Raw genomic sequence first — 18,444 nt, 5'->3', positions numbered from 1 at the left:
GAATGAGTGGATGTGGCTGTGTTCCAATAAAACTTTATTTACAAAAACTGGTGGTGGCCTGGAGTTTCATTCCTGGGGCTGCGGTGTGGTAACCCTTGTCTTCGTCCAATGCTGTCCAACAGAACTTTCAGCACTGATACCAATGTTCTATATCTGCTCTGAGTTTCAATAAAAGCAAAAACGGGTCATTTAAACTGAACACAGAGTGGGCGCCTGGGTGGCTCAGTTGGTTAAGCGTCTGCTTTCAGCTCAGGTCATGATCCCGGGGTCCTGGGATCGAGCCCCGCATCGGGCTCCCTGCTTCTCCCTCTCCCGCTCCCCCTGCTTGTGTTCCCTCTCTCGCTGTGTCTCTCTCTGTCAAATAAATAAATAAAATCTTAAAAAAAAAAAAAGACTGAGGAACTGAATTTTTAATTTTACTTTAGTTAATTTAAGTGAAAATGGACACGTGCAGCCAGGTGCTACTGTACTGGACGGGCAGCCCTAGCTCTGTTGGCTCTCAAAGCCCCTTTATGCCTTAGCTCCCTGTTTCTAAATCCAGCCCATCACCCTTCAAGATCCAGCTCAAACATCACCTCTTCCAGGCAGCCTTCTCTGATTTCCTTTCTCCCATATATCTATTAGAAGCTTTTCCTTCTCCTTGTGCCCCTTAAACTCGAGTTAACATTCACCAGAATCAAACTCTTGAGACAGCTTCTCCTTGCCAACACACACACACACACACACACACACACACACACACACACACACACACACACCTCAACACCTGGAATATAAGGCTCGGTATACAATCTCTACTTACTATATTCTAAGACACTAACCCGTCCCCCAGTATCTTTGAGGCAAACAGATTATCCTAAAGAATAGTAGAAAATCCTCTTAAAAATCTACCCGGAGAACAACTCGCAAAAGCAGCACAAATCAGGAAGAAAGAAACACACACACACACACACACACACACACACACACACACACACATACACACCCCAAAGCAAAGCAAACAATTGGGGGAGTAAAGTTGCAATGTTCCTTAGTCAAGTTCTGTGCAGATTAGGCTAAATCAAGGGAAAATACACGCACACATTCATCTACTCACTAGGAAGTTGGGACGAAGACACCTGTTCGAGCTCCACACACAGCCCCCAGCTGCAGTCACATCCAAACATCCACATACAGAGGTCGCCCCAGGTACGGCGCCACTGACGTCTCCCACAAGCCCTGTCCCCCCCCCCCCCGACCAGCAGCAGGCAAGAGTGCCAGATCTGATGAATAAAAATGCAGGATGCCCAGTTTAATTTCAATTTCAGATAAGCAACAAGTATTTCCTTAGGATAACTACATCCCCTGCAATGTTTGGAGCATACTTATCCTTAAAAACTGTTGTTTATAGGAAATTCAAATTTAGCCGGGTGTTCTGCCTTTTCTCTGGCAACTTATGGTGTAGGTTTGGCCACAGTTCTGGGCTCCTCAAACCTGAACCTCATCCGGTGTTTTACATGCACGCCCTAAAATTTTACGGTGCAGGAGCAAAAAACACCTGCCCGCCATCCTCCCCAGGCTGTGGCAGGACCAAAACCAGGGATGAACGTTCATTCAACTGTTGAACACCAGGGAAATGCAAATCCAAGCCACAATGAGACACCACTTCACTCCCACGAGGATGGCTAAAATCAGAAATGGACAATAACAAGTGTTGTCAAGGATGCAGAGCAATTGGAACCCTCGTACTTCACCGGTAGGAACATAAAATGATGCAGCTGCTGTGGAAAAGTCTGGCGATTCTTCAAACCATTAAGCAAAGAGTTACCACGTGACCCAGCAATTCCACTCCTAGGTAGATACCCAAGAGAAATGAAAACACAACCACAGAGAAACTTGTACAGGCACACCTGGGAGATGCTGCGGGTTCGGTTCCAGACCACCGCAATAAAGCAAATATCTCAAAAAAATGCATCAAATGAATTTCTTGGTTTCCCCAGTGCATAAAAAAGTTATATTTGGGGGCGCCTGGGTGGCTCAGTCGTCAAGCCTCTGCCTTTGGCTCAGGTCATGATCCCAGGGTCCTGGGATCGAGCCCCTCGTCGGGCTCCCTGCTCAGTGCAGAGCCTGCTTCTCCCTCTCCCCGCTCCCCCTGTTTGTGTTCCCTCTCTCGCTGTCTTGCTGTCAAATAAATAAATAAAATCTTTAAAAAAAAAGTTATATTTGGGGAAGCTGGGTGACTCGGTCGGTTAAGCATCCAACTCTTGATTTCGGCTGGGGTCATGACTCAGGCTCATAAGATCGAGTCCCATGTCAGGCTCATGCTGGGCATGGAGGCTGCTTAAGATTCTCTTTCTCCCGTGGGGCGCCTGGGTGGTTCAGTTAGTTGAGCGTCTGCCTTCAGCTCAAGTCATGATCCCAGGATGCTGGGACTGAGTCCCACGTCAGGCACCCTCCTCGTTGGGGAGCCTGCTTCTCCCTCTCCCTCTGCCTGGTGCTCCCCCTGCTTGTGTGTGCTCGCTTGCTCGCTCGCTCTCTCAAATAAATAAAACCTTTAAAAAATAAAATAAACTCATCTGATTTTGGAACTTGACCAAAAAAAAAGATTCTCTCTCACTCTCCCTCTGCCCCTCCCTCCCCCTCTAAAAAAAAAAAAAAGTTATATACCCATTACACTATAGTCTACAAAGTGTGCAATAGCATTATGACTAAAAAAAAGTATGCCCCTTAATTAAAAAATAATTCACTGCTAAAAAATGCTAATGATCATCTGAGCTTTTGGTGAGTCATAATCACCGATCACCGATCACCAAACCAATATAATGAAAAAGGCTGAAATATTGTGAGAATTACCAAAAATGACACGGACACACGAAGTGAGCAAATGCTTTGGAAAAATGGGGCAGATAGACTTGCTCGATGCAGGCTTGCCACAAACCTTCAACTTGTAAAAAGCGCAGTACCTGCAAAGCACGATCAAGTGGAGTGCAATAAAACAACATATGCGTGTATACAAATGTCCCCGGGAGCACTATTCATAATAGCCAAGAAGTGGAGACAGCCCAATGTCCAACAGCCAATGAATGGATAAACAAGATGTGGCATATCCATACAATGAAATACGATTCAGCCATAAGAAGGGATGAAGCCCTGATATGAGCAACAACACGGATGTAGCCTGAAAACCTGATGCTCAGTGAAAGAAGCCAGTCACAAAAGACCACATGTGCTATGATTCCATTTGCACGGAATGTCCAGAAGAGGCCAACCTATAGAGACAGAAAGTAGATTAGTGGTTCCCAGGGGCTGGGGAGGAAGGAATGAGGAGGGACAGCTAACGAGGATGGGGTTTCTCTTTGGAGCACCAAAAATGTTCTAAAATGGACTGTAGTGATGGTTGCACAACTCGGTGAATGAAGTAAGAGCCACTGAATTGTAAACTTTAAATAGGTGAATTGCACGGTATTGAATCATAGCTCAATAAAGTTGTTATAAAAAATTAAATAACTATAATAGTAGGGAACAATAAAGAACTGCTTTTTTAAAGTCTCCAACGAATCTCACTCAACTCATTAAAGCTGTGTGTGTACCTATTAGTCCAAACAATAGAGCAATTTACTGTTGGGACAGAAAATATCCCGAGGATGTTCGAAATGGTGCCAGAAATAAATGTAGGGCCTTCTGCTGGCTTTTAATACCTCTGGGTGGGTACCGAAGAACGCTTCAGGTTCTTAATAAGTGGTACGTGGCTAGCCAGCCCTCTACACACGGGGAGAGCTGGGAGAGAAGAGCAATGAGGAGCAGGGGCATTGGGGGATCCAGCGACTGCTAATATAGTAGCCCCCTGTTATCCGTAGGTTCGGTTACCCATGGTCAACTGCAGTCAGAAAACATTAAATGGAAAATTCCTGAAATAAACAATTCGTAAGTTTCGAATTGCGGACGATTCTGAGGAGCATGATGAAATCTCACGCCATCCTGTTTCGCCCCGTATGTGAATCATCCCTTTGTCCAGCCCATCCAAGCTGCGTGCGCTACACACCCGTTAGTCACCTAACATAGGTATGTGGGTATAGAAAATAAACATAGCATCTGTGGGGCTCGGGACTATCATGGTTTCACGCATCCACTGAGGGTCTTGGAACACATCCCCGGCAGATAAGGGGGGGGCTACTGTGTTTTCTGAGCACTTACTATATAAAGTACCTGGGCCACTCTCTGGCTCACTGAATTCTAAAAATAATCCCCAGAGGAGGTGCATTTTCACGCCCATTTGTGTGACAAGCAAATCGAGACTCACCCAGGCTTGAGTTTTAAGTGGTGGCACAAAGTTTGCAACCTTGCAATTACATGCAAAGTCTATGCTGTAACTCTGTTACAGTTTTACCAACTTTGTTCCTTCAAAAACATGCCTAATGAAGAAGCGGCTAGATGTGACAAATATCAGGAAACAGTGAAACAGTTTTGCTGCTGTGACAACCCAGGGAAATCTTGTTAAAGATCATTTCCTTTGTTCACTCCTTCAGCAAATATTTGAGGAGGACCTGCTCCATGCCCAACATTGTTCCAAGGATGGAAGTGCCACAGGGATTAGGACCTGATCTGGATCTCTCAGACTAGTTAGTCGCTATCAACTACCTAAGTCAACTTAAAATATAACCAAGAGGATGCCTTCAAGGAGAGCTTCAGGGGCCAGAAGAGATCACAGAAACGAGCTATTTGACTTGGTCTGGGACAATGAAGGAAGGCTTCCTGAAGGAGGTGGCCCTAGGACCAACACCTACACAAATGGTGCATTAAGAATTATTTAGTTCTGCCTACTTCACTGGAAGGTCAAGGGCAATGGCAAGCTACAGCTCATTGCCATGGGTGGCCAGGCTGTATAGCATCTAGAGCACTACCATCCAACAGAAATATGATATGAGCCACATATGGCATTTTAAATTTTCTCTAAAAAGGTAAAAAGAAACAGATGAAATGAGGGTCACCTGGGTAGCTCAGTCGGTTAAGGTTCTGCCTTCAGCTCAGGTCATGATCTCAGGGTCTTGGGATCGAGCCCCGCATCGGGCTCCCTGCTCGGCGGGAAGCCTGCTTTTCCCTCTCCCACTCCCCCTGCTTGTGTTCCCTCTCTTGCTTTGTCTCTCTCTGTCAAATAAATAAATAAAATCTTTAAAAAAAAAAAACAGATGAAATTAAATACATTTTAATTAATGCAATGTATTCAAAAATTTCACTTCAACATGTAAGCTATACTTAAAAAATTATTAATGAGATACTCCACAGGATTTTTTTTTCACAGTAAGCCTTCAAAATGCCATACAGCAGGTCTCAATTCAGATGCTAACTCTGCAGCAGAAATACTAGATCTGTATATGTAGATTTCATACAACGTAGCATTGAAAATATAGGCGCATTTCCCCAGCTTGTCCCAAACGTCCCAGAGGGTTTTCCAGCAACAGAATCCAACATTGACTTTTTTAATATTTAAATGAACTAAAGTAAAATAAAAGTAAAGATTCGGTCAGCCTGGCCACAGCTTCGAGAGCCCCATGTGGACAATGGCCACCATATTGAACAGCCCACACACGGAACATCTCCCTCAGAGCAACACGTTCTTTTGGACGGCCCTGGTCTAGAACTTCCTGCCCAGCCGGAGGGATCTGAGGATTTTCCAAGCAAGAAGACTTAACACGAGAGCCATCTTGGAAAGTGTCCCTTCTCCCTGATTGTCTCTCCACCATGAAAGCAGGCAAGAGGTGTGCAGGGGCCGGGAAGGGGGTATCTAGAAGGTTCTGAGAGTGCTTTCCAATGCTGAGAGTTTCAGACATTCTGCGTTCGATCATGAATGTACTCCACATTCTTCAAATGCTCCCTGGTGACCTAGTCTGGGGCCACGTGTTCTCTGCATTCCTACCAGTCTTAACACCCCGAAATTCAGGAGTCCTGTGCCAACGAGCCTTGGGTTTAGGTGTCCGGCCACCACCCATGCCAGTTCCGGGCCACACTAGAAACCCAGCAGATCTGGCTTCCTACCGCAGCACCTGCCAGTTATGGTCATCCTGAGCCACCTCCTCCATCTCTGCCTCCGTTTCCTCGCTGTGAACAATGGCAGCAGCGTGATAAAGAAGCTATGAAGAACCGATGAGAACTGGAATGTGGCCATGCACCCATGTCAGTGCCCTGCGCTGAGCTCACGGAACCAATTCCTAGATGTATTATCACATTCGGAAAGGAGAACTGGGGGCACACTGCGGTATCAGACATCCTGAAGATTCTCCGCCTGCCCGAAAAACTAGCTCTTAAAACTGGCTTCCTCCAAGAAGGAGAAATGGGGGAGCTGGGGCACGTGGCAGGGAGAATCAAGACCCCAGGATTCTAATGTGGGTTCCAGGACCAGCAAGTCAGCCACATGGGAATCACTCCTTTATTCATTCATCCAACGTCTGCTGAGCATCCCGGTGAGCCGGGCATCATGCCGGGCACAGGGACTATCAAGATGGGTAAGGTGGAAGGCTTCCAGCTCGTAGACACCAAACTAACTGCAATAAGCTGCCGTCAGAATGCGCTAAAGCAACGCGTCCAACAGACCAGAGGCCTGATGGCCCCAGGTGCGAATCTCAGCTTTGCCGACCAGCAGCTGTGTGACCTCAGGTGAGTAATTTAACCTCTCTAGGCTTCCATTTTCCTGGCCCCACGGGGAGTGGGGTGGGAGCAGGTGCACAGAGGCAGAGAGGCAGAGGAGGCTGGAGTTAACAGGGAACCAAATAAATATCCCAGAGAAGCCAGCTCAGACAAGATCTAAGGGACCTCAAGAGGCCTGGGGGACCTATCCTGACCACGTGGGCTTGAAGGGGTAGTGATGAAACCACCACGGCTCAGGGGCAATTTTATAAACACAGATGCCTCTGGACCCAGAGATTCTTGTTCTGGAAGTCTGCTGCAGATAGGTTCATACGTGCAACTCAGGGAGGTTTATGGGTGGACCAGAGGTGGGGGGGACTAAGGCATTGTAGTATTTTCCTGCAAATTCCTGGTGAAAATCCCAGTGAGAGAAGCAGCAGCCCAGAGAGGAGACCTGAGGAAGGCAGTTTTGGGTTTTTTTTTTTTTAAGATTTTATTTATTTATTTGACAGAGACGGGGGTGGCTGGAGGGAGAGAGAGCGTGCACAAGCAGCGGGAGCGGCAGGCAGAGGGAGAGGAAGAAGCAGGCTCCTCGTGGAACAGGGAGCCCAACATGGGGCTCGATCCCAGGACCCTGAGATCATGACCTGAGCCAAAGGCAGACACTTAACTGACTGAGCCACCCAGGCGCCCCAGGAAGGTGGTTCTTGAGCGCAGCTAGAAGGAGGAGTAGACGGGAGGGCCCCTCTGCCTCCACAGTGGCCAGCCACAGGGGTCAGGGGCCCCGAGGTGGGTGCTTGGGGGCTCGGATACTCGGGAACAGAAGATGCAGGTAACAACAGTGGCCCATCATCAAACATGCAGGATAGAGAAGAACATTGTGTAAGCAGAGGACCAGAGGGGAAACGGGGCCCTGATGGGACATTTGCCATCCAGACCACCATCCTTCTAGAAACTTCTCACAGTCTTGGAGGATTCACCAAGGAGATCTCCTGAACAAGCCAAGAGCCAGTGAGGGGCTGTGGGAGATGTGGAAGTCGAAGAAAGCCCCAGGAAAGATAGAACTGAAATCCCTACAGGTTCTCCCTCCCCGGGAGAAGGCAGATGCCTGACCTGTGATGTCCACAAGGCAGGGACATCAAAAGGCCGGGGAGAGACCTGTGAATTCCTCAGACCGGGGAAGATAAGCTCTCAAAAACAGGCTTTCCGAGGGTGACTACAGAAAGCCACATCAGCCATGAGCACGTGAGTCGGGCTCCACCGGAAATTGCTGGACACAGAGGGGTGGCAAACGCCCTGAGGGGTGGGTGTGCGCAAGGCTGGGACACAGACAAAACACTGCGCACGTGCTGCCCAGACAGATTTTCTAGAAAAGGAATGTGACGGAAGCTCAGAGAGGACTGTATCCTCCTCAAGGCCACACAGCAAAGATGAGAGAGCCAGGACCTGAGCCCCGTATACTAGTTTGCTCGGGCTGCCATAACGCAGACCCGCCGGCCAGGAGGCTTACCCACCACACATTAATTTCTCACGGTCCTGGCATCCAGGAGTCCAAGCGCAAGGTGTCAGCAGGGCTGGTTTCTTCTGAGGCCTCTCTTCGTCTTATAAACAACCAGCTTCTCCCTATGTCTTCACAAGGTAGACCCTCTGTTCGCGCACAGGTCTGTGTCCTGACCTCCTCTTCTCATGAGGACACCAGGCATACTGGATTAGCACCCACTGTGAGGCCCTCATCCTAAACCTTGATCACCTCTTTCAAGACCCGATCTCCAAATACAGTCACACTCTGCGGAGCTGCGGGGGTAGGGCCTCAACCCATGAATTTGGGGGAGAGGGACATAATCCAGCCCATCGTGCACAGGTGCCTAGGACACCAGTACCAGTACCTGTGCCCTTACCCATCACAGAGGGTTCCCCACAGCGTGCTCTGTGCAAGGCCAGCACTGGAATCACGGACGGGGAGAAGGCAGATTCCCAGGCCCGGCTCTAGACCAAATAAATCAATATGTCCAGGAGCCAGACCCAAGAATCTGCATTTTACACAAGGTTCCCCAAGGGATGTGGTGGGGACTCAAGTCGGACAGACATACCATCTACCCACCCTGGCCCCCACCTCTCCAGCCGGGGACCCCCCACCTGTCTGTCTCCTTTCTGCTGTCCCACCTGCTCCACTGAGCACTTCGCCCCAGGATCAATACCATCAGACGTGTTCTCTGGAGACTGTTGATTGTTGCTAGAGAGAACCCCGTAAACATGGTGGGCCGCCCCTCCCCGCCAGCAATTTCAAAGAAAGCTGGATCCACACCCATTTTATCTGCCAGTGTCCCTCTCGGCTAGGTTTCAGAGCCGATTCTGATCCCGGTTCTCACCTTAGTCAGCTAGGGCTGCCCTAAGAAAATACCACCGTATTTTGGGCAACGTAAGCCACAGAAACTTATTTCTCACAGTTCTGGAGGCTGGGAGTCTGAGATCAAGGTAGCCAGCTCGGTCCCTTGGTGGGGAGGGCTCTCTTCCTAGCCTGCACACTCTGCCTTCTCCCTGTCCGCACGTGGTCTTTCCTTGGGGCGCCCAAGCAGGAAGAAAGGGACCTCTCTCCTCCTGTCCTGAGAAGGCCACCAACCCTATCAAATTAGGGCTCTACTCTTCTGACCTCATTTAACCTTAATGACCTCCCCCAAAAGCTCTATCTCCCACGTGGCTCCCACGTATGAACTGGCAGGGGTGGGGGCTACGGGACGTTGCTTCTTGCTTTGGACAAACACGTATCAAGCCCTTCTCCAGCCTACACTGAGAGCATGATCTCATGTGCCAGGGGAAGGGGTCTGGCTGGCAGCTGTGGAAGGACCCAAGTAGGAAGTAGAAAAATCCCTATGGCAGCAGAGGAGAGAAAGTACTGAACAGGGCACACACTGGCTAAGAAGAAAGGGGGCCTATTGTGGGAGCGGGGACAAGGAGAGAGGTGAGGCCACAGAGACACTAGGGAATTACCATCAATGGGACGTGGGACCCAGGGAGGTGGAGAAGGGGAGGGAGAAGTGAGGGGCAGTCACTAATGAACATGGAGAGGACCAAAGGTCCATGCCCATCCTGATTACCACCTTCTACAAGCCTGAAGGCTCCAGAGCATCTAGGCTAATTCCTCCACTCATAGCTGTGCAATCCTATGGGCATCATACATCAAACCACAGGATCATAAGAAGCTTTCATGCCCCTTGGGGATTCTACCTCCTCACTTTTCTAGATGCGGACGGATAGTGCCACAGAAGACACAGGAAAGAAAACCAAAAGAAGTCTTACAAAACCAAAGGCACTTTGTTTAAAAAATAATAATAATAATAATAAAGTAGCAGGTGGCTTTGATACAATGCAACCACATGTAATTAGAAAGGAACATCTCAGAACTCCTCCCCTTTCTGATCTTCTGCAAGGAAACAGGATACATCTTTGGAAACAGATTGGCAACAAGAAATCATAGAAGGGCTGCAGGAAAACAGGGGTAGCTCTACTCTCTCTATCCCTCTGTGTCCAAGCACTGCCTTTTTGCGCATGGTTAGCAAACACAGTTTTTGGAAAGTACCTATGTTTTCCACATTCCCACAAAGGCACAGGAGAGAAGCGAGAATCTCCCACTAACGGGCCGCTGTTCCTGAACACACAACAGAAGCTACCATACAGACCCGAAGTGACACCATACCCTTCTGGAATTGGAAGAAAAACCCAGATGGGAACTCAAATTTTAATCCTCATGAGTCTGCCTTGAACTCCAACTGGAAGGCATATCCAGTCTGCATTTGGCAACACGGCACAGCAAATCTTGCTGTGCTGGAAACACAGTCTCTTTCTAAAACCCCCAAGGCCACTGGAGCACCCCCCTACACCAGGATCAACAGAACACAGGAGACCCCTCCTTGAAACAAGGGCCAGCGGCCTCGTGCCATCTCATGAACTTTCCAAGACGTAACCAAGGCTTCCTGCACAGATAAAAACAGGACCAGAGGGGCAGATGTGTTCCACAAGATTCAACACAGGCCCTGGTAACCCCAAATGCACAAACTATAAAGCACAGTGACAGGACACCACGTCCAGCCCATTCTCATTAGTTTGACCGTCTGTGGACTCCCCTTGGAACGCAGGGTTAGCAAACACTGCGCCGTTGTCCCTAGGGAAATACAAGGTTAGGTTCCTGCAAGCCTCTGGCCACAATGTTTTTGTCAACTGATTAATCCATAACCTTGTTTTATGTGCATTTCTGTTTAAATACACCTTATTTAATAGACAGTGTTGATTCATTAACTTTGAATCACAGCCAACAGCACCAGACACTAGAGCTCGGGCCTGAGCAAAGCTTATCCCCCCACGTATTCTGTGAGGCACATCACAACTCTCCTGCATTTATTCTTTCCACTTACACGAACAGCCCATCAACACGATGGGCGAGGCCTTTTCAAGCAGCAAAATCACCAGCGAAAAGCACGAAAATGTGGGAAACGCAGCACTACGTACATCATCGAAGGAGACACTTGTTTTCATCTTTGGGGCTTGCGTGAATCCACCGTCCCAGAGATAAAACACAGAACTCCGCCACGCCTGACCTCAGCTGGGAACGGGCCGATTCGGCGACCCAGATGGTCTGATGCTCTAAGCAGGTCCGGAAGAACCACCAAAGTGCACTGAATACTGGTTTTAGAAGTACAAATTAATTTTAGCCACGAGGCAAATTCACAAATAGGAAATCCCTGAGCAAATCTTATGAGGGCTTAAATTTAAAATGTCAAATGTTAAGAATATTAATTCAATTGGGACACCTGGGTGGCTCAGTCAGTTAAGCGATTGACTTCAGCTCAGGTCATGATCTCAGCCCCGCCTTGGGCTCTATGCTCAGTGGGGAACCTGCTTCTCCCTCTCCCTCTGCCCTTCCCCCCACTCACGCTTTCTCTCTCTCTCCCTCAAATAAATAAAATCTTTTTAAAAAAGAATATTAATTCAATTATAAGATAAGTTTTAAAGTCTACAGAGAAAACAATGAAGAATAGATCAGTGTTGCTAGGGTTGGGGATGGAGAGAGCATAACCATAAAGGGATGCCTGGAGGGAACTGGGGTGATGGCACTGTTCCGCATCCCAGTTATGGGGACAGTCACACAACTCTATGCATGGGTTAAAATTCATATAACTGCGCACGCACCCACATACAATTAAGATGCAAACTGATAGCACAGTCACCTCCCAGGATAGAAATGGGATGATTTTAGGGATAGAGTGTAGCAAGGGGACTTCTGTTTTTCCTCTCCAGGGTTTTGCAAATTTTTTGCAATGAGCGTGCATTACTTGTTATTTCAATTAAAAAAACATAAATAGGGTCCTGTTGTAAAACATAAGCCAATGTATGTATTCTTTTTTTTTAGAAGATTTATTTATTTTAGAGACAGAAAGCAGGTGCGCACATGTGGCGGGGAAGGGGCTGAAGGAGAAGGAAAGGCTCTCAAGAAGACTCCAGGCTGAGCGGGGAGCCCCAACCAGGGCTCGATCTCACGACCCTGAGATCATGACCTGAGCCCAAATCAAGAGTCTGCCGCTCAACTGACTGAGCCACCCAGGCGCCCCTAATGTGTATATTCTTTTAAAGATCTTTTTTAAAAGATTTTATTTATTTATTTGAGAGAGAGCGAGAATGAGAGATAGAAAGCACAAGAGGGAAGAGGGTCAGAGGGAGAAGCAGACTCCCTGCTGAGCAGGAAGCCCGACGTGGGACTTGATCCCGGGACTCCAGGATCATGACCTGAGCCGAAGGCAGTCACTTAACCAACTGAGCCACCCAGGCGCCCTAATGTGTGTATTCTTAATAAAAATTAACACAAGGGGGGGCACCTGGGTGGCTCAGTCGTTAAGCATCTGCCTCTAGCTCAGGTCATGATCCCAGGGTCCTGGGATCAAGCCCCACATCGGGCTCCCTGCTGGGCGGAAAGCCTGCTTCTCCCTCTCCCACTCCCCCTGCTTGTGTTCTCTCTCTCGCTGTCTCTGTCAAATAAATAAATAAAATCTTTAAAAAAATAAAAATTAACACAAGGGATCTTGAAAGAAAATCTCGTAGCAGACACCACTTTCGAGTTCCAGACACAAAGCCGACAGCGAGGAATCCTCATTCAACACCACGATGACTGTTCAAATAAATAAATCTTGCGACCATGCACACAGCTACTGAGGGGACATCATGGTATTTTTCTACCATTGGAACCCATATATTCAGGGGGCATAAATTTCTTTAATACAGCTTTCTCTGTAAAGGGGAAAATGCAGCATCCCGGAACATTCGTGATGCCTTCGTGTTGTACCGGGGACCACACAAGCAATCAGACAGGTCATCATGATCCTCAAGGGCTCTGTTGTAAATTAGGAGTCCGCAAACTCTCTCTGTGAAGGGCCAAAGTATAAATATTTTTGTGGGCCATGCAATTCCAACTATTCAACTCTGTCTTTAGGACACAAAAGCAACCATAGAGGAGGCCAATAAAACTTTATTTATAAAACCTGCACGGGCAGGCAGGAGTCGGCCTATGGGCTATAGTTTGCTGGCCCCTCTTCTAGATGAAGGAGTTTGACTATGTAAATTCAAAACTGGGCTGAGAGTGGATGGCAGTAGGGATTGGCCCTCGATGAAGAGAGAGCTAACATCTGAGCCCAGGAAGGGAGCAGAGAAGGTGGAGAGGGAACAAGGTGCAGGTGAAAACTCTGCAAGAGACTGTGCGTTCCTGCTTCCCCGGAGCGGGGGGCCGGGGGGGAAGACAGTAGCAGACCCAGAGAGGTCAGCTAGGGTGAGGGGACAGGAGACGCACCCAGGAGGTGAAGGATTACCTTCACAAGAGCCATCGGCAAAGCAAAGCAATGGAGACACGAGCCAGATGCTGTGGGAAGTGCAGTGGGTGTGAGGGGAGAAGGAGGGTGGTTAGGGTCCACCGGGGAGGCTGGGCAGGGGAAGGCTGGAGATGGGTGGTGGGCAATGGGGTTCAGGGAGTACTGAATGTTTGTAGGCTGGAAAGGGAAAGGCTCCGGGGCAGATGGAGACCCGAGTACAGAGAAGAGAGCAGGAAGACCCAGGTGGGGAAGTGCCCCAGACGAGGGAAAGGTTTTCTCCCTCAATGCAGTTGTTCTCAACTAGGGACAGCTAGCAATGTCCAGAGACATTTTGATTGTCATGACTTGGAGAGAGGCGGTGCTACAGCACGTTGTTGGGGGGAGAGACCGGGGATGCGGCTCAACTTCTCACAATACACAGGATAGCCCCCCCCAACCAAGACCTATCTAACCCCAAATATTAAGAGCACTGAAGTTGAGAGGTTCTACTCTAACGAGGTTAAGAATGGAAGTCAATGATGGAGTGGGGTGCAGTGGGGACCCCCAGGAGCTCACCCCCATGACCTCTATGAGTGAGTGGGGCAGGGATGACAGGCAGGGCTCAAGGAGAGAAGCAAAGGTTAAGAATAACCTCAGGGAGGTTACAGAGCAGGCAGAAGTCCTGCTCTGGGGGCCCCAAAGCACACAAGATAACCCACAAGAGAAATATCTGGGGCCGCCCTTGAGAAATGAGGGGCACCTGAGAAACAAGGGGGCTCTGGAAGCAAGCCTCTCACGCCTCAATTGGCCGACTGCTGGACTCCCCCAAAGCCCTGTGGGTTTTTATTTTAATTAATCCCACATTGCCTTCATTCTTTGACTTTGCAATGCCCCCGAGTAATCTCAGGCCCCAGCCAGCCAGTCGGAGGAGAAATGGAGGGGGAGAGCCACTGCCCAGTTGAGCGGAGCAGCAGGGACTCCACGGGAGAGTGAGCATCTCCAAGGAAGTCCTGCATTTCGGAAAAAAAATCACACCACCACCCCCTCCCAACCCCCAGCCAAAATGCCCTACCGGTTGACATTAGAGATTAATGATCTGTAAAGTTTCTCGAAGTTTCCAAACCTCCGAGGGGCATCACATCTCATTTAGTTGATAGGATTTTGTTAACCATTACCACGGGCCAGGGGTAGGGAAGCTCAAGCCCAAGAGAGCAACCTTCTATTAAGAAACCAGGGCTCTGCAGCTTAGTCAAATCGCCTCACCTGCGAAAAGGGAAAATAAACCCTACGTCATAGGGCCGTAGTGAGGATTAACTGAGAATTATATATTCAAAGCATATGGAGCAGCACCCGCCAAGAGTTTGCTCTTATTAGTACGTGTTAGTTAGGCATTATCTGAAGAATAAAAGAGTCACGGCTTGGAGTACTGGTGAGAACCCGAAGAATATGAACTGACTCAAGAACAAATATCTTAACCAAACACCTTCTATGCGCCAGGCACTGTTCTAGGCTCTGGAAACGTAGCTGTGAACTAAAGAAGCATAAGCCTCTGCTCTTGTGGGAACTGTAAATATGTAAAGAAGTGGTAAACCCATCTACTGGCCCCTGGAAGCCCAGGCACAAATCCACAATTAATTACCAAAGCTACAAGGAACAGAAGAGCAGGGAACCACACACACACACACACACACACACGCACACGCACACGCACACGTACATACATACACTCCTAATGAGAACCCAAGCCAACTGCCACCTTTATTGTGCCCACTGTACACCGAGCACTCGGGCCTTGGACCCACTGTGTAACACAGAGGAGCTCAGCAAAAGTGGGGTGTCAACTTTAGAGCCCGTGTGGGCTTTCTCATGGACCTTATTCACCATCAGGGAGCTCAGGAGCTGCAGCTCCTTCCCTCCCCGACCCCTTCCTCACCATGACTGATTTCCTTTTATGGAGAATTCTGAAAAAGTAACCCAACGGATATTTTTAAAAGCAGGGCCTCAGACACCAGTGGGAAACTCCAGCCATGTTCTCGTAACGGGTTCTTCATTTCTTGCCCCACAACCAGAAAGGCCTGCTACCAAGCCCAAGGAGGATGCTGGAGTTGCAGTTTGCCTCCATCTGCTGCCAGCACAGGGAGGCCCAGGAGGGAAGTCCGTGGGGTTAGGGGGTATGAGAGGCTCACCTGAGGTTGGAGACCTCCCTGAGCTGACAGGTAAAGAGCCCTTCATGAAGGGCAGAGCTGGAGAGGGGCTGTGGGGGTTATGGGGGGACATGGGACATCCAGCAGCAACAGTCCAGAGCCCCCCAAGGGCACCACACAGAAAGGTTCAAGTTCTTACTCCCTCTGGCACTGACTTTAGAGCAAGTCGAATTGTCTCCTACCAGAGCCTCAGTTTACTCCTCTATGAAATGGGCAAACAGTATCAACGGGGGGGGGGGGGGGGGGCGCCACGGTGAAGGTGCAAAGAGATAAGCCCGTGGCATTTGGTGACACTATAATAATCATGATAAAGACACCACTGCTTCTGCTACAACAAAAGCCCTGTTGCCAAGGCGCTAGAGTTTGCCTCCGGACATCTGGAAACAGAACCCAAAAGTGTAAACATGGTTATGAAGTCCGCGTAGCCACGGGCCTAGATTCAGGGAGGGGGGCAGGATTCTACCATTCTCCCCCTGGAGCACCTATCAGCAGGGACCCCAAGGGACCCTCAGTCCAGTCACCCTCGACTCTCGCTCCAAAACCCGTGCGCCCCCGGCATTTAACTGTCCAAGGCCGCCTGGACCCAGGGACCCCACTTCACAGGGGATCTGGAGAGGACGCGTGTCGCGTCCCCGGAGCGAGCTGGGCTCGGAGAGGGCTAGGCACGGGTCCGAGGCGCGCTTGGGAGACGCACCCGCGGCGGGGCGGGCACTGGGGCAAGGTTCCTCCGGCCCGGGGCCCGCACACGGGGCGCGGAACCGCGAGCCCAGGCGGGCAAAGGCCAAGGTCAGCGGCTTCCCGCCCCGCGCGGGGCCGAGGCTACCGTCCCGGCCACCCGCATCCCCACACGCACCGATGAGGGCTCTGGGTCCACGGCGGTGGGCTCCATCTTGGCAAGGAGTCCTCCCCCCCCGCCACCGCGCTGCTCCCCGCCCACTCCCGGACCCCCAGACTCACCTTCTCCGGGGTACAGGTGGCCCGTGGCACCCAGCAGCAGCGCGGCCACCGCCAGCAGCAGCGGCGCGGACGCCGCCCCCCGCCCAGCCCCGGCGCCCATGGCTGCTGGAGCGCGGGGTCCCGGCGGATCAGAGCGCGCGGCGCCGGCCCGCGGGGGTCATGCTCTGAGGCGGCCGCCCGAGCGGCGCTGGGGGACGCGCGTCCTTCTCTTCCACGCCGGCGGCCCGCGGGCCGCAGCCCCCGCCCGGGAGGGCCCTTGAGACAGCCCCAGGAAGGGGCGCGGGGCCTCGGCCGCTACAAATCCCGCGGCCCGGCGGCGGAGGCGGCCCCGACCCCGGACCACTGCGGCCCGGGCCCCGTCCCGCGATCTTCCGGCCCGGAGCCCCTCGCTGAGCCCCGGCCGCCCGGCTCTCGGCCCGGAGCGCTCTGGGCCACGATCTGCGAACGCTGAGATAGACGGACGCGCGGACAGACAGACGCGCGGACGGCCGGGCGGGCACCTGGGCAGGCGAGTGGCGGGCGGGCGGGCGGGCGGGCGGCGGGAGCGAGGGCTGCTCGGCCCGTAAACAACGCGGCCCGTCAGCTGGGCCCCGTGCGGGTCGCGGGAAAAGGCGGCGCGGATCGAGACTCGGAAGGGACTCGGCGCCCAGGAGAGGCCCCGGGAGGGGTGGAGGGAGGACCGCGAGAGGGAGGCGCCGCCCCGCCCCGCCCGCCAGCCTCCCTACCCTGGGCCCGGTGCTGGAGGCCCCCGGCGCGCCCTGGCCGAGGGGGCGCCCCCGACACCCCGCGACTCGCGTCTCAGAGTTTGGGGGCGCCCCAGATGCCCGACCTATCGAGACGGATCCCTTCCTTAACGTTTTTGCTATTTCGTTCCCTTGGACTCTGGCAGGCTCATTTTGATTTTCTTAAAAATATTTCATTAAAATACTATTTCTCTTGGTCACTGGGTTTTTTGGTACTCCCTTAAATGTTGCGCTCGCGTCACCCTCGTCCCAGTACTGCCAGCGCGTCTCGTAGTAGACGCGCGGGCGCCCCCGCCCAGCGCCAGGGCCCCGGGGACAGCCACGTGCACGCGCGCCCAGTGCGCTCAGTGTGCTCCGTGGCAGGGCTACCGGAGGGAGGGTGCCTTAGGCGCGGCCTGTGGTTCAAGTTGGAGAAAAGACACCTGGGAGAATGTGCAGAACCTCGCAGAAGAGCAAACCAGGCCCCAGAGAGCCCGGTTACCGCACAGGTAGACACACCCGATTTCCAATACACAGACCCAGAGTCCGTGTGTGTCTGAGTGTCTAGCAAATGGCATTCACGAATAGGGCACGATAGCGGCCAACCCACCTTGGGCGGTGGTTGGGGGTGGGGGGGGGGAAGGAGCCTTTTAAGTCTAGAAAGCCACGACCGAGTGGAATCTGGCTTCCCCTCCCCTCACTTCCTGTGTGGCCTTGGACGTGGGACTTTCTCTCTCTCTGTGTGTGTCTCTGGGTTGGCCTCAGCTCTGTAATGGATGTAACAATACCAGCAGGTCAGATCTGAGGAGGTGCAAGAGCAATAAAGCATGAGAAAGCACCTAGCACAATTCTAGGCCGAGGGCGCTCATTCTTCCTCTGGTCTATTAAACAAATATTAGTTTGCCAGGAGCTGAGCCCACGGTTTCTCTAACCCACCAGACCTACTCCGGCCTCTGGCTGTTCCCTGGGCCTGTCCGTCCAGTGGCTGGCTCCACCTGAGTGCTCCAGTGAGCCTTCCCCGACCACATTTTGCAAATCCACACCCCCAATCCCTTTGTTCCCTTACCTGTTATTTACATCATTCCAGTACCTCCTGAAATTCTTTGGGTTTCCTGTGTGTCTTCTCCCTTC

The 18,444-nt window shown here is 51.2% G+C and overlaps 1 protein-coding gene across 4 annotated transcripts in view; it reads right to left on the bottom strand.

Moving 5' to 3' along the window:
• Window positions 1–16,711, bottom strand: part of INSR (insulin receptor) — a 124,224-nt gene extending 107,513 nt beyond the window's left edge. For 2 of the 4 annotated variants that reach the window (XM_027582997.2, XM_027583000.2), the window contains exon 1: window positions 16,592–16,711. In XM_027582997.2, the coding sequence (XP_027438798.1) occupies window positions 16,592–16,691 (100 nt within the window). In that variant the 5' untranslated portion in view covers window positions 16,692–16,711. The remainder of the gene's footprint in view (window positions 1–16,591) is intronic. The other 2 variants (XM_027582996.2, XM_027582998.2) reach the window with 1 other exon arrangement.
• Window positions 16,712–18,444: the final 1,733 nt, after the last annotated feature.

The sequence above is a fragment of the Zalophus californianus genome, chromosome 1 (assembly GCF_009762305.2).
Source record: "Zalophus californianus isolate mZalCal1 chromosome 1, mZalCal1.pri.v2, whole genome shotgun sequence".
NCBI lineage: Eukaryota > Metazoa > Chordata > Mammalia > Carnivora > Otariidae > Zalophus > Zalophus californianus.
This window is presented reverse-complemented; position numbering and strand designations above follow the sequence as displayed.